We start from the raw sequence: 25,827 nt of genomic DNA, 5'->3' as shown, positions 1-25,827 counted from the left end.
TGTGCCAGGTCAAACTGGCATATTTACTAGACTAGAGCAATGTGTAACCACATTAAGTATAGGCCATGGTACACAAGCATGTGGACATTCACCTGCAGGAAGGACTGAAGGCAGGTGATGTTAGCAATGTTAACATCAGCCACGCTTGGCAAGCCTATTTGACATTAGCTGTTTATTCTGAAAAATCCGGCCAAATTCAACCCACAATGCATTGCTTTTTTGTTAACTTCCCTTGTTTGATTTGGATCGCATTCTCATCTATGGAGATCAAAACGCTGTTTTCAAGTGGACCAAAGTTTGGTTCTCTGGTCTGCACCAGAGTTAGTTTTTGCATTCACACCACCCCAAACCAAAGCACAACATAGTTCATTTCAAACTGACCAAACAGCTCTGGTGTGAATGCACGCTCAGTGACGTCACCCATTGGTCACTGAAGGGAAGATTTGGAGATTTTTCACTAGCTCATTGGCTTCCTTTTTCAATGCCTGCGATTGCCGGCCGCTTTGATTAAATCAAAAAGACAGAAGCTCAAAGTGTCTCCACACAATGACCAGACTATTCTCCAACGCTGCTATACCTGTGGACGTTTCTCATAAGCATATGTTGCTTTTGATCAAATAGCATCTGCGATTGGGTCACTTTTAGGGTTAAGGTTAAACCAAGAACTTAACGGAAAACCCATGAACTGTACTTGATAGTGAAGTTTACCCCCTAAAAGACATTCATGCAATGTCAGTCAGTCAACCTGTAAGTCTAAATAATTCCCATGTAATATTGTAGGCTACAATAGCCATGAACTTAGCCCTTATACTTTGCTGTTCCCCAGACCTTTCTTTCAGTGGCATTTTATGCTTTTACAGAACTATTACTGATATTATATTATTGATAGTTTCATTAAAACAAATTGCATTCTCTTCATCATCTTTATTTAGCTAAATTAGCTAAAGTTAGTGTGTTAACATGCTTAACCAGTGGCTCCCAAACTTAACTGCTTGTGCGCCCAAGATACGTTGAGCATTAAAGAAAAGCCTTCGAGCTCAGTTTAGTTCACCTTCACCAATATTTGCCTAAAACAACATTTTGTGACACGGCTGTAGCTATGTGTCGTGTTGGGATAAAAAAATATTTTCCTTTTCTGTGTTAGTTTGCCTCATGCAGGTGTACCAAATGTATGTTAGCTCACTCACACCAGGGATACCTGGTAATATTTCCTTGAGTTAAAACATTTATGCATGTGGTTCCACTGCTTGTGTAGGCTAAATGTGTGTAAGTGCACCTTTTTGCTTTTTTGCAATTTTGCTTTTACCTCTGAACTCACAATTAGTGCATATTGATAAAAATGGCACTTTATTGCCCTAATATTGATTGTACATTTTTGATTAATAGCCTACATTTAAAGGGGACACTAATGCAAAATGTTGTAATTAGCTTATCAAACATTGGGAATTTACCAGGGGGTTTACCAGGCATATATTTTATAAGAGTGTCCAGAATTGTTGACGGCCCTGGTCAAAGTAGCTCGACCAAACGCTGAATAATGTGTAAAAGCACAATGTAAGACTTAGCATCGATATGCTCGGTGAACAGTCTGCATATCGGTTCAAAGCACGTGTTTTCTCTGACAAAAGTAAAGCTGTAAAGGGTTAAAGATCATCAGCTCGGTAGCAGATCAGCAGGTTTGCTCGCTGCTCTCCAGCAGTTTGCATCGCTCCACGGGCAGCGCTGGCTCGCTGCAATATTTCAGCTCGCTGTGGATTGTGGGAGTCGAGGACTGTGCCCAGGCTTGTTACCGGAGAACGGGAGACATTTTCCGCTGTGCCCTGTCTTGTGAGTAATCCACCGGGTTTGCACACATGCTTAACCAGTCGAATACGGCAGCTTCTTGTCAGTAAAGCAGGGTTTCTCTCGCTAACCTGAGCTGTTAACGTTGCCATTTCGTTGTTTTTCTGGTATGGAGGCCGACAGCGGAGACCGTGTGCTGGAGCTGACAGGCGGGGAGGGGAGGGGAGGGAGGAGCGGGCAGCGGCCGCCACTGTGCCGGGGTTATTCCCACCCCAAAGCTCGTTGACCTTAACGTAGAAATGTCCGCAGGTCGTTTGACAGCTCCATTTTTGCATTTGTTCAGTCGCGTAGTCTGTGGACATGTAACACATTCACCGGTGGGAGAGATCAGGCGGTGCTGTTGGCATGCGGAAATCGCTGTCTTGTCTGTCAGTGGCCAACAGGAAGAAATGCCCAGTGTGGCGCTTAAACCCACCTACGTTACCTGACTGGAGCAGACACATTCTGCGTGTAGCATCTGCTGTCTGTTTATCAATAACATTGTTATTTCTACGGTTACATTAAGGTGTGTTTTTAATATGTTTGGTTCATTAGCCCATGTTCAGGTAACAGCCTGGCCTTTGTTGTTGCTAATTGATTCCGTAACAGAAAGCTAATTGATGTCGACATCTGGTGCAATAAGAAATAGGCTACTTAAATCACAATCATTGCTTGTCATACCACTGGTTTAACTCGGAGGATCATTGTTTTTTTTTACTGAAGTTTAACCTAAAACAAGTATACCGGTAGTCTTTTGCATAATTACATTTAATAAATTACGACTCAGGATGCTAATGGCATATTTTATTAATTAAATACTGTGATCAGACAGTAGCATAGGCCTACAGTAGGCTAGAGTAAAAAAATCAATGCCCCCCCCATTGATTTGTCCTCATGGTGATTTGAAAATATATGAAATCTTAATTACAAGTGGGAAATACATTCACTCATATGAAAGGGTTGACATAAATACAATGATTTTGTTTTCTTTCTGTGAGTTTTTTTTGGGGGGGGGGTAAATGTTGGGATTTAAAACCCATGGGGACTGAAGCAGCATGTTCTCGCTTCAGCAATTTTAAGCTGTCAAAAGTTATCAACCTTAAGGTAAGTGTTTAAAATCTATGGGTACGCTGTCCTATTGAGGAGCTGAATAAAGTTTGTTGTAAAAAAGTTTAGAAAACAGATCACAGCTACTGCAACCTGTCAGTGTTTACATGTAGCAAAGAAAGTCTGTATTAAAGCATGTTATTGATGTGTTGATCATGTGGAGTAATACAGATCTGTAAATGTACCATGTTGATTTGTTCTTCTAGAGCCAAACACTGGTAGCAGACTCAGCACCATGTCCAGCCGAGGAGCAAAGAAGAAGTCGACCAAGACGTCCCGGTCCACCAAGGCCGGGGTCATCTTCCCTGTGGGGCGCATGCTGCGCTACATTAAGAGAGGCCTGCCCAAATATCGCATAGGGGTGGGGGCACCCGTCTACCTGGCTGCTGTCCTCGAATATCTTACTGGTGAGATTTAGTGTTTGATTTCTAAGGTTAAACATGTGGATGAAAATTCAGAGGACAGCTTATCAACTTTTGCCAGGGTTTTCTTAGTTGTTACTAGAATAGTTTGTACGATGCATGCAGACGCGGATGATACTGCTTTGATGCAGTAACAGAACTTTACAAATCGATTGTTGCATACTGACGGTGCGTGTAGAGTTTTAGGCTGCTTCTGGAACTGTATCATTTATTTATTTTGGTTTACAATGTAAATACATATGTTGACATTGACTTCTAAAGTAATTTCAAATAATAAACAGGGATTTTATATTTATCTGCTGCTGTATTTCATGAATGAAAAAGTAGTAAATGAGCAGTAATGTAGAAAGTTGAGGATGCAGCCCGTCAGGATGCCTCGTCATATCGTATCAAATCGTTAACAGAATAATCGAATCGTGAGATCAGTGAAGATGCACAGCTCTGTTAAATACACATTAAGTCCCTTTCTGTTGTTGTATTGATTCATTTAACTTTATACTGATATTTAAAATAAAAAGAACACATGGAATTTATTCAGTAAACATTAACTGAGTTTCCCTCAGAATCATTAGACATTAATAGATTCCTTTCACAATACGTGCACTACAACAGTTATAGATGAGCTGCTCTGATTGTTTGTTCATTTATGTTTTTACCCATGTAGCTGAGATTTTGGAGTTGGCAGGTAACGCGGCCCGAGACAACAAGAAGGGTCGCGTCACACCACGACACATCCTGCTGGCCATCGCAAACGATGAGGAGTTGAACCAGGTCTGCTGAAAAAAACCCAGAAACATTTGAGATGTTGCATTTGTGTTAACATAATAGCAGCTCACCTTTATCGTCTAGGCAGTGTGTGAACATGTCAACTTTAAAACATTTTCTTCCCGTCTGTCTCAGTTGTTGAAAGGAGTGACCATTGCAGCAGGTGGAGTCCTGCCCAACATCCATCCAGAGCTGTTGGCGAAGAAGAGAGGAGCAAAGGGAAAACTTGAGGCCCCCGTCTCACCAGCCCCCGAAAAGAAACCCAAACCAATTAAGAAATCTACAGCCAAGAAAACGAGCGGAAGAAAGCCAGGAGGAAAGGCTAAGGTATTTCATGATGTTAACAGACCACAGGACATCTACTCTTTTTATCAACACTGAAGATTTATGCTGTGGAAAGAAATACAATGTTATAAGTAAACATGTTATTAATAGAGCTCTTGGCATTAAGATATTAATTGTGACGTGATTAAGGTCTGAAATGAACACATACACTTTTTAAATCACATATATAGTGTGCTGTTTTGTCTTAACCTTTGATGCACCAGAAGTTCCTTCAGTTCTATCAAAATAAAAGCAGGTTTTTATCCAAACAGGAAGTAAAGAACCCATATCTTAAGGCAGCACAAAAACACAAACAAAGCATAGAATTTCAAACATGTACAAAAATGTGATTTATCTTGATTAACAGTTGAAATTCAGCTATTAATCTTGATTAAAAAAATATATCCTTTGACAGCCCTAGTTATAAATTATTAGTTTATCTGCAGGAGAGCATTAGACATACTTTATTGTTGATTTTAAACCAGTTATCGCATATATTTATGATATATATAATGTGCGATGTTTGAAAAAGATTTCAATTGAAAATTGTATTCGGAAAAGAAAGATCTTAAGATTCATAAAACACAATTTGTTTACCGTTGACAACGACAGTACATTTGAAATCAAAACATGAAATTGATTAGAGGTGAATGAAAAAATATATTGACATCTGATAACGAGCAGTCCGTCATCTTTGCAAAATGTAAGATTAGATGTTATAGTAGCCGAGCCTCACCTTTTACCTCCTCACAGAAAACTATAGTCTCCTGTTGTGAAAAATAAAGTGTCACGATGATGGTAACATGTATTTTGTGTCGCCAACAGAAGCAGGGTGAGTTGAGCAAGGCAGCGACCGCAGACAGCACCACAGAGGGATCTCCAGGGGACAGCTTCACCGTGCTCTCCACCAAAAGCCTCTTTCTGGGTCAGAAGGTCAGTGCTCTCTTAGTTGAAAAATACTCAACCCAGACAGGTTTTAATTTCATATTGAAGAAACCAGAGTTTATTCTTTATCAAATTATATACTTAGAGTGAAAATGTATGGTGCAACATTTGTCATGAAAGGACTTCCTTATTCTAAAATTTCAAAGGAGATTAGTATTTAATATTTCAGACATCAAAGGAATGAAACACAAGTTAATTTTTTTTGTCATGGGGAATCCTCCCTCTGTTTGGGAGAAAACATGATGTCTAATTTATTTAAAAGTAACTAGAATAATCAGATCAGTGCTCAGAAAAACTCTAAAACCAAAGGTGGTATTCTGTCTTTTCCTCAGCTACAATGTTTTATTCATTGAAACTACTGGAGCCGACTCAAAACAGAAAAATGAATCTGTTTCTCATCAGTTTGTTTGTCTTTACTCCCCCACTATAGCTGAATCAGTCCAGGAGGTGAAATCATGTTTAATGTTATCTGAAATTTTAAAAATGGTTGTCTCAGAGAAAGATCAAGTAATTTATTGTCCATTGTTTTTTCTGGCTGTTAGTGCTAACTCGTTAATCATGATTTCATTAAGGTCTGAAGCGTATAGATTCATTTTTTTTTTTTTACAATTGCTTAAATTTAATGCTTTTTTGTCCCTTTTGGCGCGCCATAGCTAAGCTGCTGCAGTCATAGAAGACAACAACACCACTGCGCTTTTCAATGTCTAACTTCACTTTAAAAAAACTCCCAGATGGCTCGGTTAACAAGTCAAAAGTAATATGCACCTTGTGTCAAACGGAATAAAAAAATCACCAACATACTTTGAGCTACCACCTACGAGCTAAGCAGGAGCTGATAATTAGACTGAAGTCAGCAGGCAGAGCACTACTTATGAGTGTGTGAATCACCACAGACCTGACGGTGAAACTAAATTCAAAAAGGTCGCTACAGCACTTGTTAAAATTGAAAACAACTGACAGTAGGAAAGTCAACATTGTGGAAGACTCGGATTGTCCTCAAGTTGTCACCAGTTATATGCCTCACCGTCACAAAAAAAATAAAAATCTCAGGCATACAGGACCTGTATGAAACAGAAAAAACATTTCAACTGGAACTCAGGAAAAGTACAAATGCTGTGTTATTAACTGAGGAAAACTGGACATCAGTGAGCTGTGTTGTACAGGCACTGGTGCATATTTCGTTGTGTGTAACAATCTTATTCTTTCATAAAAAACTTAAACTATGTATTTAACAGAACAAGCACTTTGAAGCTCCTACCTCACACTGGTGTAGCAGTGCAGCACATATTAAAATAATAAATCTCAAAATAAACACTATAAAGTAAATTTCTTAACATTTATTTAAATCCCAAATCAAGAAAGAAATGGTTTGAAATTTAAAATAATGGAAATTTAAACATGCAATTACATTAATTGTGATTAACTTTTGAAATCCAGCAGTAAATTCTGATTAAAAAGATATCGTTCAACAGCACTAATTGTTTTAGAAATGTAAGTTACCTTGACGCTGTAATACCTCTGCAGTGGTCAGCTTTAATCCACCAAACATTTCTGATCATGTGGTGCTACATAACAGAACATAGACATAAAGTCTTGTCTGCTGTGTTCACTGCTCATCTGTTGTATCTCAGATCTGTTAGTGCCCCATGCTTTGGTCCTGCTGCACACAAATCAACAAAACATCTTTCTCACCTTTTTTTCTGTTGAATTGAAACATGGAAGTAAATTTACCTCAAAATGTCTTCAAAGCCATGTCACATATGTTCTTTAAAATTTCAAGATCAGTAGCTCAAATAAAACAGATTTGACGTTTGAAAAAGATTAAAGGCAGAGGAACGACTTCACATGTAAGAGAAGGAATGACTCAAGAATGATGCAAACAGTGTCACAAGTTCCCTGCTCCTGAACATTAATCAGTTATAACACATGATCATAATCATTGTGTAATAGGACTTTTGATCATGTGAACACTATGAGTGGAAAACAAGAATACTAAATCTGAAGTGCTTAGCTTAGGGCTTTATCATTTCATCAGTGTCCTCTGAATTTTTCACCCCAACACAATGTTGTAAAAAAAGCCTTAGATGCATCTTATCATCTGTTTTACGATCTATTACACTGTTAGAATTAAAAGAAAAATGTTGGAAATGTACTTCCAGAGTTCACCGATTCAGCTCAGTTTTGACTTAAAGTACTGCTAATGGCACTGCATGCATCGCTCTACCTGCATTATGCTTTTGATCATTTCATATAACACTGGCTTATTAACCTGACCAAATGCAGACGCACAAACCTCCTGAACCCCCCCCCCAGCATAGACTCAAAGCTAATGATACTCTTGTTTGGCTTTGCTTGATTTAACCATTAATTCATTGATCTGTTAGTAAAATTTGAAAACATCAGAAGCTATCATTTCAGAAAATAGGTTAAACGCACAAGAAAAATACTTTTATGGACATCTTAGAAGGCTAAAATATTATGACACGAACACATGCTTTCTCATGTGTGTTTACATGAAATACTCTGAATTTCAAACAATGGCTGCATTGTTTGAAATTCAGCTCAAACACTCCCCAGCAGCGGTGTTTGTCTGCCTTCCTCACACTCTCTTCATTAGTAAAATGGCTTCCTGCTCGATTTTGTCGCTGACCTCAGATTAAAGCAGCTGTTTGAATAAGTGGAAGATAATGAATCAAACCAATGCAGTGAACCTCCCGCTGATTCAGATAATGATCCTATGAATTAAAAAAGCCAGTCTGTTTCTGTTTCAAAGACTTAATTATCCTAACTGCCTTTTTCCTGCCTAAATCTAAATCTGTTCTGTTGTCAATGCTTTAATCTCACTGCTCTGCTTTTGTTCCATTGCTGTTATTTCTAAGTTAAAGTTCCTTTTTGAAATTTGAGTTCTTCAAGTAACAGAAAACGAATGAAGCTGAGACACTAACAGGATGATGCCTTTTCACTGACAATTCCTAACACTGACAAGGATGCCTTGATATTTTGATGTTTCTGTTTCATTATATCCCACAGTGTTGGTCATTAACTATCTTTGCAGTTCAATAAACAAAGAGAAACACAAAGCATATCTGACATAGTAAGGGACACTGTAAGACATGTAAGACCTAACTCATCATTTATAATAGATTATTATGGAAATTATTAAGAAGCTTACTAATCATGACAACAAACACAACATTTTTTTTTCTACAAACAACACTTTGACAGAACAGAAAAACCCCATCAGTAATGGGATGGTAATGGGTTGACAGCTGAGTGGAGCAGCTCTTGTTTAAGGCTTTTCATTTTCCATATATTAAAAATGAAAACAAGTATTCTGTTTACATGCAGCCATACTTACTCTGATTAAATACTGGCGCGGGTCTTACGGCTTAGCTTATGGAGGAATTTCCCTTTTTTAAACAACACTTTCCTTTCTCCCAGTTCCCCCGAAGTCTTTCATAATGCTGTAAAACAAACATCAATGAGGGACTTTCTTTTTGTGAATGCATTTCTGTCCCAGTCTTGCAAACTGCTACCTGATTGGTTTGAGAGCTGAACGGGCAAGAGGCTGTGCAAAGCCAAATAGTGACACATATTCCAAATGTGTTGTAAACATTTCCACTTAATGCTCCTAAAATCCAAATAATATTAGCATATATCACATCTTAATCAGTAAATGCATCTAGCCTGATTTGAATTATGCCAAAATAATAATCTGTATATTTTTATATTCTTAATAATACTGTTAAAAAAGAGTGCATGCTAATGTGGCCACTGAAATGACTTAACAGGGACACTGAGACAGAGCACAACCATCATAAAGTCATCACTAACACCTCTGTGTTTCCTGCTGTGACACTTCTAAATGTGTTGCTGGGAAAAACACATATTTATCCGTTTTTTTCGCCACTACACTTAGCCATTTGCTTGTGTTTCACAAATGCGTCCCTGATTACTCAAGCTGTTTCCTCTGACATTTTAAATAATTGAGCATTTCTCGATCAATGCACCTGCAGGCCTGCTGTCCTCTACTGAACTCTTTCATTAGACACACGCTGAACATAAGAGCAGAAGCAGTGAGCGGTATAATGTTTGTCACAGTGTCTTTCTCTGTGATACGATTACCTTATCCACATATACATATGACACATAGAGCATAGACTGTCAGTCTACATTTAGACATTATTACGACATGTCACACACACATTCTGCATTTGCTGACTGTGCATCCAGCTCTGTTGAATGTACAATTCGGGAAAGTATCAAAAAGTCAAGGTATCCCTTTAAATAGTGGTGTGAGTCTGGTTTTAATGGCTTTGCTTCCCCTCCTCCTCCTTGCTCTCCCCCCTACCTCTGCATGACCTCCCCCCTTCCTTCGCAGCTCAACCTTATCCACAGCGAGGTCAGTAACTTGGCTGGCTTTGACGTGGAGGGGGTCATCAACCCCACCAATGCTGAACTTGAACTTAAAGATGATCTAGGTGAGCCCCCCCCCCATCCCTTAGGTCCCAGTGGGGGTTGAGATTAATAATCCTTGAATGTTGAACCTTTTTACATCAAATAAACAAAACAAAAAAGAAGAACTATGAGAAAAAGATGTCAGACTTCACAACCAGCAGATCTTTTCATTCACACTTTGAGCAACTTGAATTATTATTATTGTTACGGACAGACGAAGGACTGTAAAAAAAAAAAAAAAAAAAGAATATATATATATATAAATGGCCAAATCATGTAGCTCACTCTTTTCAACTATTCCTTTGAATAATTTTCATTAATGCATTCATATTTTTTACTATATTTTATTAAGACGTATGCTATTTATGTATTCTTCCTAACAGAGACCCTGATTCATAATCAGGAAGCATTTGGTGCGTTCTCACATTTTGGTCCCGTGCTAGTTGTATGCTTACAGGTTTATTTAAAAGAGGTCTGTGTCATTTTGCAGATGGCCAGAAAATCAAAAAATAAATAAAAGAGTAGAAGTCAGTTTAAAACCATCCCCTTATTTGGCAAATGAGATTGAATGCAAACTTCAAAACTTTCCAGGCAAATACTATCACTGGTGTCTTTAAATTTGAAAGACAAAACTGAAAATAAACTCAGTCAAATTACCTAAAGATTACAACTAAATCCAATTAAAGGTGCAGCCTGAAATTGTGCTCTATGATTTGCCTGTGTTGTTTCTGACCTAGAAAAGCTCAGCAGTGGTCAGCTCTCTCTGCAGGAGTGTTTGTTGATGTCTGCTGCAGACTGGTTGATTATGTTGCTCACATTGTGAAAACCTTGAGTAGGTCTAAACTTTGACCCTGTCTGACCACATTGAGTGGCTGAACCTGCTCTCTGACTAAAAATGAAGAGCAGAAAAGAGCGATACTCTTGTGGAGATCAAGAGAATCTTGAATTAAAAGACTATTCCCAAAACAAAACGTTCATTTCTGTGGCGACATTCAAGGATTTTATCAAAGCTCTTCAAAGCAGTGAGGCTGCTTTTCCCAAAGTACCATTCTAGATGTGTTGAGATCCAATCCAGGTTGTCTTCCATTTAGATGGCTGCCCGGCTATATAAGGCTTTATAACCAGTGTAATTCAAGTTATCGGAGTGGGAAAAACACAACATTTGAGAGAAGAAAGAAAAGGACATGAACTTTTCTTGGTCTCTCACTGCAGCCTGGCTGAAAGGTCGACAGTCTGGAGTGTGATCCTAAAACTGTTTGCTCATTTTAGTGAGCCTGGAAATAAAGACGGCACAATTAGTCCTAATATTGATCCCAAACTACGTTCATTATCTTTCATATTCAAATTTTTTTTTTAAATGTAAGAAGTTAAGTTATTTTTTTAATCAACTCAGGCACTCATTTTGTGTAATTATCAGTTTGAAATTCAACATTTGGGTTTGATCATGTAATCATGTCAGAAAATCTGGCTAAGTGTGCAGTCCTGCTTCCTACTTACATGATGTCACCCACCGCAGCCTCCTTGTTTCCTGTGATGTCCTCAGCCAACAAGGAGCACCCTCACTCCTCCGTCTATTTTCCCCCCTCAATACTTCAAATTCGTCTTGAACTTCTTCAGGTCACATCTAGTTGCTCCTGATCACTCTCCATGTGTTTACACCCATGTTGTTTTGCTTGTTGTTTGTTTGTCGTTGTTGTCGTCTGTAGTTGCAAGTTGTCCAAGCCGACATTTCCATCGTGGAGAGCGACGCTGTCGTTCACCCGACCAACTCCTCCCTCTATACAGGTGGTGAAGTAGGTAATGGAACCTTTGTCACCATGGAGACCGCGAGTGCTCGTCCTGCTCTCTTTCTGCTTACTTCAGATTCTGTGCTGCAGTTTGAAGACAAACACAACAGCCTGGCACACTTTTCTTTTCTGCTTGTTAGGTTTATAGCCCAATGCTTAGCTATAAAGAAAACTCTCTCACACTCTCAAACACTCTTACCCCACCTCTCTGGCTGCTCTTATTTATGCATTTATTACCATGGCAAAACATTGACTGAAAGAACTATTGTGTCATGAGTGAAAATGAACTTGCAGAAGCTTGAAACATGCACGCAGGGACTATTATATCTATCAATTACTAAGTGCGTGTGGGGAAACGCCGGTTTCCAAGATTTTCAAATCAGCTGCCAAAGAGAATTAAAGTCACACGCTATGTTTTTTATGAACCTAACTCAGAGCATGAACTCAATTGGGACATTGTGAAAAGGATCATCTGAATTTGGCAGCTTACTGCATCAAAAAGGCCTTTAGGCTGGCAGCTGACTCGTTTCCCTCAGATTTGAGAGATTCCTGCGTTATTATAGGCCAAAAATGAATGCTTTTGGAAACCTCTCGCAACTTGGCTCTGATTGTCAAAAGAGGGTTAATGATGACAGATGGAAAACCCTGTAATGACCTCAACAACCTCATGGAATAAAGCAAAAAACAGTTCAGTTATGAATCTATCAGACAGCCCTGCTTTGAAAAGATGAGCCCCTTATTCATTAGAAAATGCCACACATGGAGTTAAGAAAAACAAATGCAGGGACTTTCAAAAAGTTGAATCTGCTTCAATCACATTGTCCTTGTGAAGATTTTTAACACAATTTCTCCAATAAACAATGGCAATTCTAGAGTCTGGTCGGGCCCTCCAATCAGAGTTCATCACCTTTATGTTATAAATAATAGTTACCATTATCATTATCTTTAGCTGATGTCAGAAACTCATGTAATGCTTCAATCTCTAGCTATCCGTTTTCCTCATTCTTTTTTCTAAGATGGGGTCCTCTCAGGGAGGTTTCCTACTGTCATTGCAAAATGTTACACATTTTGAGCCACTGCTGGGGTTTAAAGTTTGTCAGCCCTTGGGGGCCCATTACTGGCCTAGGGGCCCACAAGCCCACAAGCTTTGCCTGTTGACAAGCAGCGCCTCTGACAATAAACTAAAACCAGCTTGACAAAAGATTAAATGATTGCTGCCCTGAGAACTTTCCAGTGTTACAAAGTTCTGAAGTATTGTAAACAGCTGTCTGGTGTTCTTGTGCGTGCCAGTGCATCAACTTGCATTGTTTATTGCATCTGTGTTTTCAGTCTCAAAGAAAATCATGAAGCACAGCCATGCACTAAGTACCACATGATCTGGATCTGACCTCCACCAAATTATCTTCAGGAAATGTTCCCTCTCTGAAGCATCTTTCAAGAATTTGCAAGTTAATTTTTGCATCATTCAGCTACAGACGGCCTGCAAAATGTATAAAAAGAAGCAATATATGTCCTTTAGCTTGGCTTGCCCACATGTCTTGTGTTGTTCTGCTCCCTGCTGAGGCACATGCACAGTGCCTCAACTGTATAGCTTATCCCTCTGAAGAATATATATACAACATGTTAGGCTTTATAGTCATCTAATATCCAAGTGCCATTAGTCATGGAGAAGATGCTGAGTCATCAGTAATTGGATCTAAACAGAGCAGTTGAGTGCATATTCATGTATATTAGTGTCTGCTGCTGCTTGTTGCGACTTTGTTCCACTTGGCAGAAAGATGTCTGATCTAGGAGTCGCTTCACATCCTGTAAACTCAGCAAGCTCCACTCTGCTGTCAGATCAGCTGATCACACCGAGAATCCACTAAGTTATTTACCCAGACACATTCTTGAAGCTTTAATTTCAACTCCTGATCAATAAACGACATCTTAGTGCATAGTTACATGTGTAAATATTTAATTATCAACTTTAAAACAGGCTTTTAAACTGCAAGATTTAAATATATCTGATTGCTTTTCTCAATCGTCTTATTACTTTCCTCAAAAGGTGACCTTAATCTCTCATATAATCTCACTGCATGTTATAGTGACAGAGCAGCCAGAATATGAATTTCTCTTGTGAGTGTGGACTTAAATGGACTCTCTGCTCTCCAGTTTCCTCTGTGGATTCTTTCTTTAGCTTTGAGTATACTTGATGCAGTGTGCTCACTGTGGAATGGCTTCTTTTAGCTATCAAAACATGTAGGAAAGACTCAGCCTGATTTCGCCTCCCCAATGATCTCAACTTCTTTATGTGTCTTCCCTCTCTGCAGAGTTGAACTTACAATGCTCCTTGGATTCTGAAAAAAGCAGAACTAAATCGTTGCAATTCACCTGTTAGACATTTTCAGAGTCGTACAAGTAACACAACAGAGGCTCAGTGTGCTGCATGTGAGCTTTGAGGATGCAGAGAAGAAAGGGTGAAATGATTAACAGCATCGTTGTCCCCACTGCTAACCTGTCTGTTTGTCCATCTCCATGTTGTCTTGCTTGCGTGTCTGTCTGCATGACATCACCTTAAATCCTCCCTGCTGTCTGTTTGTTTGGCGGTCTGTCAGCAGCATGTGAGGATTTACTCATTTCAGTGCTCTCCTCTGTTTTAAGGTAACGCGCTGGAAAAGAAGGGAGGGAAGGAGTTTACGGATGCCGTGCAGGAGCTGAAGAAGAAGAATGGCCCCCTGGAGGTGGCTGGTGGTAAGTACAGAATATGTTTGGATTAACTCTCCTGCTGCTCTAGGAAATGCTGCATACTTTATTAATAGTCAGCATTTCACACACACACACACACACACACACATTAGACATATTCATTCCCTTCTCAAAGGTTAGATATTGCAAGTTTCTGTTTTAACTAAACTGAACTTTTGAGAGAAACAGTGAAAGATCAAAGACAGTATTGGCACATGATATCTGTTCTTGGAAACTCCATACTGAATCTGCAGGCTTCAGTCCTCAGAGAGCTGTATTGAGCTCTTACAGATGATTTTATCTTTCAGTCCATTTGTCTCCATCCCCTCCTTCTATCCCTCGCTTATTCTTTCTCCATCCATCTCTCTAATTATTCATCACTCACACTTGATTTTTCAAACACTCCCCACCTTCACCACTGCTCTCCCTCTCTCACATTCAGCCAAACAGCTCAGCATCATAATCCCGCTCTCTACTGGAGCTCATAAATAGATTACCAGGTGACTGAACAGACAGCCAGCAGAGCCTGTCAGGGATTCTGGGGGATCTGGATCAGCCAAACAGTCATCCTGACCACATCTGGTTCAGAACAGCTGTCAAAAAAAGTATTTCAGGATGTTGAAAGTGCGTGTAAAGTGTATTTTCTCATCTGGATTATTTGAGGAAACTTCTCAATTTCAAGGTCAGACAGGTACAAGACATTGAAGAAGCAAAATATATTTTGTTAAATCTTCCAAAAATGAGTAGAACTTGATCTTACCTTGTAATGTCTGGTCTGTTCATGAAGGTGCTCTGATGCATGGAGTGTAAATGAAGAATGTGACACATGGTGGATTAAAATGAGGCAAAATTAGTGGTTTAATGTTAGTTTTGGAAATTAAAGTGCTCCAAAAGTGATTGAAGCACAGATTTTAAAATAACATTTATCTTTTAAAGAGGCACATTTCAAAACTGTTTTTTCCCTTTTGTACCCTTTTTTTAAAGTTAATGTTCCTGGTTACACCTGAAGGTGAATTTAGTCTTAATGAAACACATGTTCTGTTCTGTCCTGTCATTTATTAAGATCATTTCTGTTCTGGGCGATAGATAGATAGATAGATAGATAGATAGATACTTTATTGATCCCGAGGGAAATTCAAAGCATCCAGTAGCAGGTTACAAGACGTACATGACATGAAATATTTGTTACAAATTAGAGAGAGATAAATTAATATATTTGATTTCATACATTTATTAAACATAATATGAGCCATTGTGTAAAATCTGCCTATCTGTGAAAGACATGTTTTTGCATTTTAGGAGCAAACAAATTACTGATTAATGCCTATTGTTAGGTAGCATGTGAATTTAAGCAATAAATGATTGGACACAGTTAATAAATTATATTTTCTTCTTCATTTTGGACTCTCTGGTCATTTAGAGGTCAGAACAGCATGCAAATGAGAATTAATTGACAATTTAATGGATCTTTCATTACTTGGGCTAAAACCAGATCTGCTCGTTTTTATTCAAGCACAACTCAGGAAGCCAGAAAGTAAAGAATGAAGCCCTTTTGTGGACTGAACAGAGAAGTTTGTCACCATGAGCTGATAAAGCCGCAGGTTCAAATTGATAAAGAAAAAAGAGCAAATCTGGCAGACTTTAACTTCATCAGCAGAAATGTTGCCTTTCTGTCTGCACAGTTTGATTGACAGGTAATTCCCAGATGTGCAGTGCACAAAAAGCACACCGACTCTATCCCAAACCATAAAACATGTTGAACTTTTGCAGGCAGTCATGAAACCTGCAATCCTCATCATCATCACCATCATCCGAACACTTTACCTGCCGACCAGATCACACACACAGTGAGACGAGCTCTCACTCTGCTCTGAAGTGTCTCCATCCTCTGCTTCGCTCCATCTGGAAATCAACTCGTCCTCTGATTTGACTCCCGCCCCGTCACATGTTCGCTGTGGGCTAATAAAATCTGACTGTGGCTTTTTCTCACTTCACAGAGCCAGAGACTCTGGCTGAGTTTTCCTGTCCACAGCTGCTGGCTTGTCTTCTCTTGCCTTCTCTTCCTCCTTTTCTTCTCTCTGTGTTTTCTCCTCTTCCTCCTCTCATTTTCTGCTGCCTGGAGAAGTGATTTCACCTCCCTCACTGTGAAGCCCTGGTCAAATCATTTAAAGCTCTTAAGATTTGCTGAATGATTTTTCCACAAAGAAAAGTGTTATTTTACCAGCTCAGGTCTCCAAATTCAACTCTTGGGTTTTGACTTCTGACAAAACCATTTTATGAAGCTGAAACAAATTAACAAGATGTGTGGAAGTCCAGCAGGATGTCAGAGGTGAACCAGTTGAGTCAGTCTGTCTTAAGAAACAAAACAAACAGATTGAAAATATGATGTTGGGGAACAATAACTACTATCTCTGTATAACTGTGTTCATGGCACTGGTTTCACTAAATGATGTAGGTGGCAGATGTGGGTGTAAAGCGATTGCTCTGTCATTTAGTGTCATTATGTTTTCAGAGTTCTGTAAGCTGTCACAAACATTTCTTCAACAGTGAAATATTTGCTGAAAGTGAATCCATGTTTTCCTTTTGGTGTCAGTTTTGAGCCTCAGAAATGAATGCTATCCAGTTTTTCCCCCTATCTCTTCTAATGTGAAAGCTTCATGACAGTTTCACTTTGTTGTCTGTTGTACTAAGTTAATGGATAAGCTGTAAGTCAGTTAAGCAATTTATATACAAGGCTATAGTCCAGAAAAACCTGCTAGTTCTGGCTTTCTGAACCATGGTCATTTTGTGCAGCCCTCTGCTTTTATTTTAAAGTGAATTCATTTAACAATAGACGCAATCTATGTCACCTTGGGAGTCCTTAATCGTTCTCTTTTTTGCATTATAACTGTTTCTCTTTCAAATAAACGTCACCATATGAAGGTTTTATTTCTGATTCTGTTTCCTCTCCGTCCCTCAGCTGTCCTGACCGGCGGTTTTGGTCTGCCTGCAAAGTACGTCATCCACTGCAACAGTCCAGGCTGGGGCTCGGACAAATGCGAGGAGCTGCTGGACAAGACGGTGAAAAACTGTCTGGCCCTCGCTGACGAGAAGAAACTCAAGTCTGTAGCTTTCCCGTCCGTTGGTAGTGGGAGGTAAGAAAACACAGAAAACACCCCAGACAAACAATGCAACATGCAATCACATAGGACACACTTTTCTATCCTTGGAGTTTGTAGTAAAAGTAGGAGGCTTTTATAAAAAAATTTACTATTACTGTAACTGAGTGTAGATTACATATTCTCAAGATCACTAGAATCCTGTATTGTAACTTCAGGAGTGTGGTCTTAAACTGGAAGTACTTCACGAGTGTCTTTCAGTGTGTAATTCAAATCAGGCATTTACCTAGTTTGATGATTTGGAAAGCTTGACACCAACAAGTCATGAATTAGAAATTATTCCTAACGATTTTAGGTAAATGTTTACCAGGGTTGCACAATATCAGGATAAATGACATTACAATATATTTTTTTACTGAGATATCATTTGCCACATTGAAAAAACAGAGGGAGTTTTAGCAGATATATCAAATGTGTTATTCATGAACAGATAGATAATAAACAAAAAGACTCCTCTTACATTTCTACAACACTCGGTTAAGTCCTCCGCCTCTGTGAGTCTCTTATTCAAAATTGGAGAGTTCAGGTGGAGCAACATATTTCTTAGTAAACTTGACAATTGGACCTGTGTGAAGACGTTTTATTTCCAATGTCATAAAGCATTAAGCTTAACCAGCCCCTTAACAGTAATGCCTCTAACTCACACAACCTCCTGCTGAGTGAGCGCTACATGGTTAGCCACAAAACGTAAACACTCTGCAACACATATGAGGTCAGTTGATGAACACATTAAACATTAGTGGGATAAAGAGCTTCAGACAAGGGGAATACTAGATAGATATAGAAATATAGATTGAAAAAGACAGATTTCTAACATTTTGCTGTCTTTGGCTAACATCATGCATTTTGCTTGCACCACTCTGTTGTTGTTTGTTATTGTCAAGCCATATTGACCTGAAAGCAATTAATTTTTTTGAGTTTTTTGGACACAGTGTCTCCATTAATCCCCAGAACTGATTGTAGTTATGTCTCTGAAATAATGAATGCCAGAAATGTTGTCAAGTAAATGAAAAGTCTCTCCTGCATTTAAACACATGTCATTAAGTGTGACTTGTTCTTTTCTGTCAGGAATGGTTTCCCCAAGCAGACAGCGGCCCAGCTGATCCTTAAGGCCATCTCCAGCTACTTTGTGGCCACCATGTCTTCTACCATCAAGACCGTCTACTTTGTGCTTTTCGACAGCGAGAGCATCGGGATCTATGTTCAGGAAATGGCCAAACTGGAGACGAGCTAAAAGATTTCGAAGCCTTTTGGAGTAATCGCCTCCTCCTTCCCTCTCCCCCCTTGCTCTTGTTGTTTTCCTTCTAGGAAATAGGAAGGTGTTTAGTAGTGATTTGCTAAATATGAAGAGAAAAAAAAGAATCTTTCTATAGGCCGGGAACTTGTTTTTGCATTATGTTTGTATTTTTCAGATATTGTTTTTAATTTCTTATTTACTTGTTACTTCCGATAAAGAATTGCACTGTTCATTCTACGGTCTTTTCATACAAACAGTGCAAAGAGTAAAAAAAAAACAGATTTAAAAAGTGAAAGTACTCACTTAAAGATTTAATTTCATGGTAAAAGATGTTATATATCAGAGATGGCTACACCTCAATTACCAGGCTTCCAGAGAAGTCTGATGAATACGGGTTAATGCATGTGAAGGAAGTAAGGATAGCAAAAGCAGCTTTCTTTATTTTGATCTCAAAAACTTAAGACACTTAATTCAGTGTATTTTTAGTACCAGTTCTGGTTGATGGCACATTTCTGTTGTTAATATTGTTGGATGTTGGGTGTTGGTCTTTAGGAGACCAATATAATGGAACTTTGGAATGAGTTTTTGTTTTTTTGTGATGTGTGATGCAAAAGAATAGTTTTCTTGTGTGCTGCAGAGACCTTGAATTCCCGAAAAAAAAAAAAACATGATCAGTTTGGGGTAAAGCAGGTTGAATGTCATGCTTCTACCTATATGTTATGTACTCATCGTAGTACAAGACCATGCATTCATACAGCAAACCCATGCTCTCCATTTATCGTAAAATCCTTTTATGAGATATTGAAACAGAGATTTGAGGTTTATGCAGGGCACAAATGGTTTATATTGTGTGTTCATATCTTTGTTTATATAGATGGAGTATTTGTGAAATGTTATAGTAAAATATTCGACTGTAACAAAGACACATTTTTATTTTCTATTTTAATTTTCACAATCATTCTAAAAGGTAGTTTGGAGTAAAGAAGTGTGTTATAAGTTTGTGTTATATTATTATTAAATTTTTGTCAGGCCATAAAGCAAAAGTACACTTTTTGCTGGAAATAGAGGCTCTCCTTTATTTCATTTTGTTTTGCTCATTCATCCAGCAGCCACTAGATGGCGCCATGTAATCAAGAATTGGAGTTTTCATCACACGCCTCTTCACGCAGGCGCTGGTCGATTTGAGTTGGATTTGAATTGGGACTGATGGACACACACAAGGAACCTGACTGCTCTGCTGCATCTGGACTTTTCAAAAGCCTAACTTTCTTATACGGAAAAAAAACTGTAAATTGCTTTCTAAAGAATTGCTATAATTGATGATACTACAAAAAGGTCTGTACACACTCCAGTAATAAAATACCTTTAAAACATGTTTTTTTCCTCTTGATATAATGACATCATTTTGAAGGTGCTGCCAAGAACGCCCATAAAAATAAGAAAGGGGCTGCAAGAGAAAACTTCACTGTTCCCTATAAGAACAAAAGTGTGTGTGTCTTGATTGTATTAAATTATGTATCGCCCCTGTATCAAAGGGAACATGATTTAAATACTGGCTCGCTGCACTTGTATGATTTGATTGAAAAGCCAAGTGTCAGGTTTCTCCAGATTGTGCTTCTATACCAATGAGGACAAAATGGTCTCAATGAGAAAATGGGGAGATGTTAAAACATCATTATAATGAAGTCAGAGGCTAGAAGTGAGACCTGAGCACAGGCTTAAATGAGCTTGATCTATTTCTACACTTTTGCTTAAGATGAGTATGCTGCTGCTCATCTTTGACTAACTCTTCAATGGAATGTCGTTATTAACTCAATTACAACTTGTCATTCAATTACTTTTAGGACTGCAACATGTTTTCCATAGCAGTAGAAAATCACGGGGAAAGTCAAGTATATAAAGAGCGTGTAAGTCTACATTAGGAGGTGGTCGACGTAAATTGATTGAATAAACAAAACAAAGACAGGACTTTCAAACAGAGGCCTAAAATCTGTATTTGTTCCAAAGGTGAAACCTGAATTATTTTAACTGACCAAAGTTACATCATGTTGTAACTTGATAATATAACTTAATTTCCTTCTTGTTAAAGTTCCTTAAAGTACCACATCTTTCTGAACCATGTGCATTTTCCCTGAGTAGTTTTTGTGTCAAAACCAGACAGTGTATAAAATTGTTCCAGGCTAACTTGACTTTTCCAATTGAATTAGGAAATTTCATTTTGAAACATTAAATTCAACATTATAACTATCGCCATAATCTATCACTCACCCACATCTCCAATAGAAAATCAAGACCCAGATTGACACTGGCTACTTTACCCATCTTCTCAACACTATGGTCAGCTGATTCTCCAACAAGGAAAAGCCAGTTACAACTCCTTGGTGCCTACGCCTGGACCACCAGAAATAAATCAATGTATGATGAACACAACAAGCAACGTACAGTATGGTCAGCGTCCACAAATATACCTTCTCTACCAGTGCTGATGTATTACTTGAATTTTCTTATGAAAAAACTTGAGCACAGACTTCTTGGACTTTTGTGTTAATAAAAACAAACCAAACAATAAGACACATGTTCAAGATTTTGAAAATAAAATATCCAACGGCACAACACAGACAAGAGGTTAAGTGCTAATACATTTGCTGTGTTGATGTCCTGGCAGACAAGTAGCAGGATCCACCTGTTACTCAAAGTAACCATACCTCAACTATGAATAAGGTTCATGCTTAATATAATTCAAAAGGGCGAGTTTAATACAACCGTTTTAGATGTCAACAAAACAAACACAGTAATAGAGACCAAAACCAAAACCAAGCCCCAAGTGGACAATAGAAGAAATGCAGTTGGTGTCAATCTTTGCATCTTTAGAGGTGAAAATCATCTTTTCACAGCAGGAAAGAACTATAGCTCACAGGGCAAACCAGCTGACATTGAGGATCATTCCAGTTATTTTGGAACAGTATTTTAAGCCAAAAGTTAACTCTCACTCTGTTGTTGGTTTGTGTCAGTGCTCTTGAAAAATACTCGACTCTTAACCTGCTAAAGCCTGAGTAAACTTGCTTATTACCGGCATAGTTTGTTTGATATTGGACAGATTGGTTCATCTAAGGATTAAAAAAAACCTGCCTGCTCTAGCTAAATGTTGGGACCCTTTACAGGCAGCCCTTTGATTTACATTAAATCAAGTGACCCTCAATTCATATAAGAATATTGATTATATGATCTCAAAGCAAGGAACACTGTTTCATTTTTTGGTTGGTGAGTCTTCTTTAAAAATCAAAGTATCAGTAACAAAAAAAAGCCAATGACTTAATTTTTGGATGGAAATCAGAGTCCTATCATCTTCCATCTTTACAAAGTCACTGTTTGTGAACTTCTCGAAATCCACCAATGACCTAAGGTCAAGTGAAATAATGCACATGGACTGCTATCACAGCAAACATTAGTCAAGACTACATGTACAGGCACCATAATGTTTGCAGTTCTTTAGCCAGGATACAGATACGTAACTTTAGGGCTAGATCTGTTTGGGGGGGGGGGGGGGGGTTGTGATACACTGTTTATATCAGCCATGAAGATGCCCCTTAGGTGGTAAAACCTATGATAAATTCAATACATCTGTAATAAAATATCAGAGAAATAGAATCAGAATCAGCTTTAATGGCCAGGTATGCTCACACACACAAGGGATAATAAATTATGTAATTAGGTAACAGATCCACATGAGTTCATTTGATTTTACAGTCGTCACATTAGCAGTGTGCATAGATTGATGTCAGATGAGGAGAATAACAATATTTACAACGATTAAGTTAGTGACTATAAAATGTGAAAAAATGATCTTCACATCACAGTGGGTGTTTTTTTTAAAGGTTATTTCACAGTGACAGTTCTGACACTCTGTGACTGTAAAGTGTTCATCAGAGTGACAGCCTGGGGAAGAAACAGTTCGTGGTTGTTTGGACGTACAGTGATCTGTAACACCTACCGAAGGGGAGGAGTCTAAACCCTTTGTGTCAGAGGTATGAGGAGCAGTGATGCCACCTGCCCGTTTCCTGACCCTGTACCAGTACGAGTCCTGGATGGGGGGCAGGTTGGCACTTAATCTGCCGAACTGATCTTCCGCTGCAGTCTGTGTGTGTGATGGATTTCATCTGCCGTTTCCCTGATTCTGTCTATGTAAAAGGTTCAACACAGATCCCAGGAGATACTGTAGGAATAGTAGATTAACCTGTGTTTTGGAATAACTGTGTTGGGGCCACTGTTTTGTTAACATCAAGATTAGGAATTGGTCTTTAGCTTAAGGTTATGTAGTTGTTTTATTCCTTTTGATTGTACTTCTTTATTTGTTCAATTGGTCTTAAGTTTATAATAATGCTGAGCTTGTAAAAGTTGCAGCAAAAGGCTGACAATTAAATGTCAAACAAAGAAAGAATGCAGATTATGTTAGTCACTTTATTTGAAGGTAAAACCCGAAACTTTTGTTATAATCCCACACTTAATCCAATTGTTTGTTAATTTTGTCTGGTTCATAAATCGTAAACAACCACATTGTTTTTATCAATACCTATATCTACTTGTTTGACTGCTCACCTTTCTTGCACTGTTAAACTTTTTTTAGTGAAGCTGTAATGTTCCCAGATCTCAAAGATATTACAAAGTTATTATTATAAACAGGAATGATGACTGAAACAGCAAAGGATGGACTCAAGTTATACTGCCCTGAAGGAATCCATAGAAAAAATATAATGTAAGAATATACGAGGTTCAAAGTGACAGGTTGAGTCCACCATACAGGCAAGGTGTGCCTGCTCATTGTGGGACGGATCCCAGTCCTGTCCTGAGGCTACATGCTGCCAGGGCACAAAGAAGACCACGGAGTCAGATTGGGGTCAGTTTCCCAGCCATCCAGGGAGGCCAGGACCTGAGACCTCCTCTGAGGGCGCCCATCTGACGCATAATCCCCAGGAAATACAGGCAGGTTTCCCCCTCCTCCACCTCTCCATCCCTCCCCCCCACCATCCATCCATCCTTCCATCCCTCCCTGCTTCTCCTCACAGGCAGAAAAGCTCCTTAAATTCAAAGCATCTGTACGGGCAAGGGCCAATCTGAGGGCCGCCTTTCCCAGAGCCCGCGCAGATGAAATTTTATTCTTTGCACGAAAAACTCTCTGGGGGAGGGGGGAGAAAAACAGAAAATAAAGTAAAACAAACAGTGGGGGAAGATGAAGGAGGCGAGGGGTATGAGGGGTAAGGAGCTTGCCATCAGAGATCTGCGCTGCTTTCTTTTGTTTTCATGAAAGGAAACTTCTATCACGTTCTTTATACTGCTGAGACCTGAACGGATTACAGCAACATTACAGTGTCAAACTACGAGTTGAGGAGGAGAACTTCTATGCAACAATTAAGTGGCCATGCTTTTGACCATTACGTTTTTGTTAACTGTAATATATATTTTATTTAGCAGCTTGGAAAAGCTCCAGCAACACATTTTTACTTTATTAGACTGAAGTGTCTCAGCTTGTGGCCTTCTTTTTGTTGTGGTGTTCAAATGCAAAGTGAGATATAGTATTCGCTGTAAAGTAGCTGTAAAGAATACCCACAATGCATGGTGGAAAGGTGCATACTAATTTTAAGTCATGCATTAGTGAATGATTTCAAAGAACCTGACTTTTCAAAGCAAATGGAAATGACATTTTAATCAGAGAGGGCAAAATGTTTTACAAAAGGTATTCATATGTTTGTTTTTCAATAGTTTTCTGATGCTATTCCAACAGCAGACTGAGATTTTACGCTTCATGATCCTTTGTGCATCGCATTGAGAATGCAACAATAGTTAATACTAACAAAATTCAACATTTGATCATTTATAGTCAGATTTCTCATGTTTTTTAGAAGCAACATGTGCCACACTCCAAACATGGTCAGAATCAGTATCTCACATGGATTTTGGACATATGTCTCCAAACACCCTCAAGGGGACCGCTGAATGGCCCTGGACCTCATATTGAGATCCCAGTGCAACAAATGACTCCTTACAGTATAACAAGTTATAATGTCTTAAATACCTCTGTGGTTAAACTGTGAAACTGGTTTTTAAGTGGAGCAGGAAAAGCAGCCTCAATGAAGTATATTTGTGATTGTGGTCAGTGTGTTTTGTGCGACTCAGAGACAGTTAAACGGTGGCTTTTGTTTGAATGTGGTCAGAGTTGGGTTTTATGTGGTCAACAACAAAGTTCCAACGAGAAACTTGATAATTTCTGCGAACTGAAAAGATGGATTTACACATGAGAAAAATAAATGTTGGATTTGACCTTGTGTGACACAAACAGGTTATTTTTGAGAAAACCATGAAATCTGGGCTCAAACAAGACCTGACTCACCCAGAGGGAGTCATCTACAGCCCAGTTTAACAGGATCAGAACTTTAGATGAAGTTTAAAACCAAGCAAATAGTTCATCATATTTAGTAAAAAGTTGTAATCTCAGTTTCCTCTCTAACATGTTTTGTTCTTTTGCTACATGCCAAATTGCATCATGGGTGAATCTCAATTTAAAGAGGACACACTACACCCCTTTTCCACCTTTTCAAACAGTCCCCTGTGGTCTAAATGAAACATCTGTGCTGCGCTTTGGTCAAGATATAACATGAATCAAGCACCAGAGGAGGTTTGTGACCCTGTATAAACCAGCTCTCTCAGAACGCTCCGTTTTGGTGTGTGTGTCTCTTTAAATGGAATGAGCCCCCCCTGAGTTTTCCCGGTAAACATCAATCCTCTGTAGCGAGAATAGAAATGGCAGACCTGCGCAAAAGTTTTGTTCTAGGGTGAAGATATCAGGGGGGGAATCCCACTGTGATGTCCCAAATATATTTTCAAAAACGATTTTTTATTGTTATGAATGAAATTGATGAGTGATGAATGCAAATGTGGTTCACAGCCACATTTCCTCTGCATTTGACACCCATAGCTCAACAGAAGGATGCTTCTGACAGGATTTAAAAACTGAAATTATTGATATTATTAACTGTCAATCCTGACCTCTTTAGAGGCTTTAAAAACCTACTTTTCTGAAT

The 25,827-nt window shown here is 38.7% G+C and overlaps 1 protein-coding gene across 3 annotated transcripts; it reads left to right on the top strand.

Annotated features, from left to right (window-relative positions):
* Positions 1–1,688: 1,688 nt before the first annotated feature.
* Positions 1,689–20,122, top strand: LOC132988200 (core histone macro-H2A.1). Of its 3 annotated transcripts, none has more exons than XM_061055432.1 (9): positions 1,689–1,827; positions 3,135–3,335; positions 4,015–4,121; positions 4,251–4,442; positions 5,265–5,372; positions 11,549–11,639; positions 14,273–14,362; positions 17,316–17,490; positions 18,583–20,122. In XM_061055432.1, the coding sequence occupies exons 2-9, from the start codon at positions 3,164–3,166 to the stop codon at positions 18,746–18,748; spliced, it is 1,101 nt and encodes a 366-aa protein (XP_060911415.1). In that variant the 5' UTR covers positions 1,689–1,827; positions 3,135–3,163; the 3' UTR covers positions 18,749–20,122. The 3 variants fall into 3 exon arrangements, with proteins under 3 accessions (XP_060911415.1, XP_060911414.1, XP_060911416.1); XM_061055431.1 differs by lacking the exon at positions 11,549–11,639 and adding an exon at positions 9,766–9,865; XM_061055433.1 differs by lacking the exon at positions 18,583–20,122 and having other exon boundaries at positions 11,549–11,635; positions 17,316–17,345.
* The last annotated feature ends 5,705 nt before the right edge of the window (positions 20,123–25,827 follow it).

This window comes from Labrus mixtus, chromosome 14 (assembly GCF_963584025.1).
Source record: "Labrus mixtus chromosome 14, fLabMix1.1, whole genome shotgun sequence".
NCBI classification, from domain to species: Eukaryota; Metazoa; Chordata; class Actinopteri; order Labriformes; family Labridae; genus Labrus; species Labrus mixtus.
Note: the sequence above shows the minus strand (reverse complement) of the source record. Positions and strands in the feature narration are given on the sequence as shown.

What these genes read in the sequence shown, in the direction of transcription:
- LOC132988200 (XM_061055431.1), top strand. Translation starts at nt 3,164, where the DNA reads ATGTCCAGCCGAGGAGCAAAGAAGAAGTCGACCAAGACGTCCCGGTCC. An exon ending in ACGATGAGGAGTTGAACCAG is followed by an intron (nt 4,122 to 4,250) that starts GTCTGCTGAAAA and finishes CGTCTGTCTCAG; the next exon opens with TTGTTGAAAGGAGTGACCAT. An exon ending in AGCCAGGAGGAAAGGCTAAG is followed by an intron (nt 4,443 to 5,264) that starts GTATTTCATGAT and finishes TGTCGCCAACAG; the next exon opens with AAGCAGGGTGAGTTGAGCAA.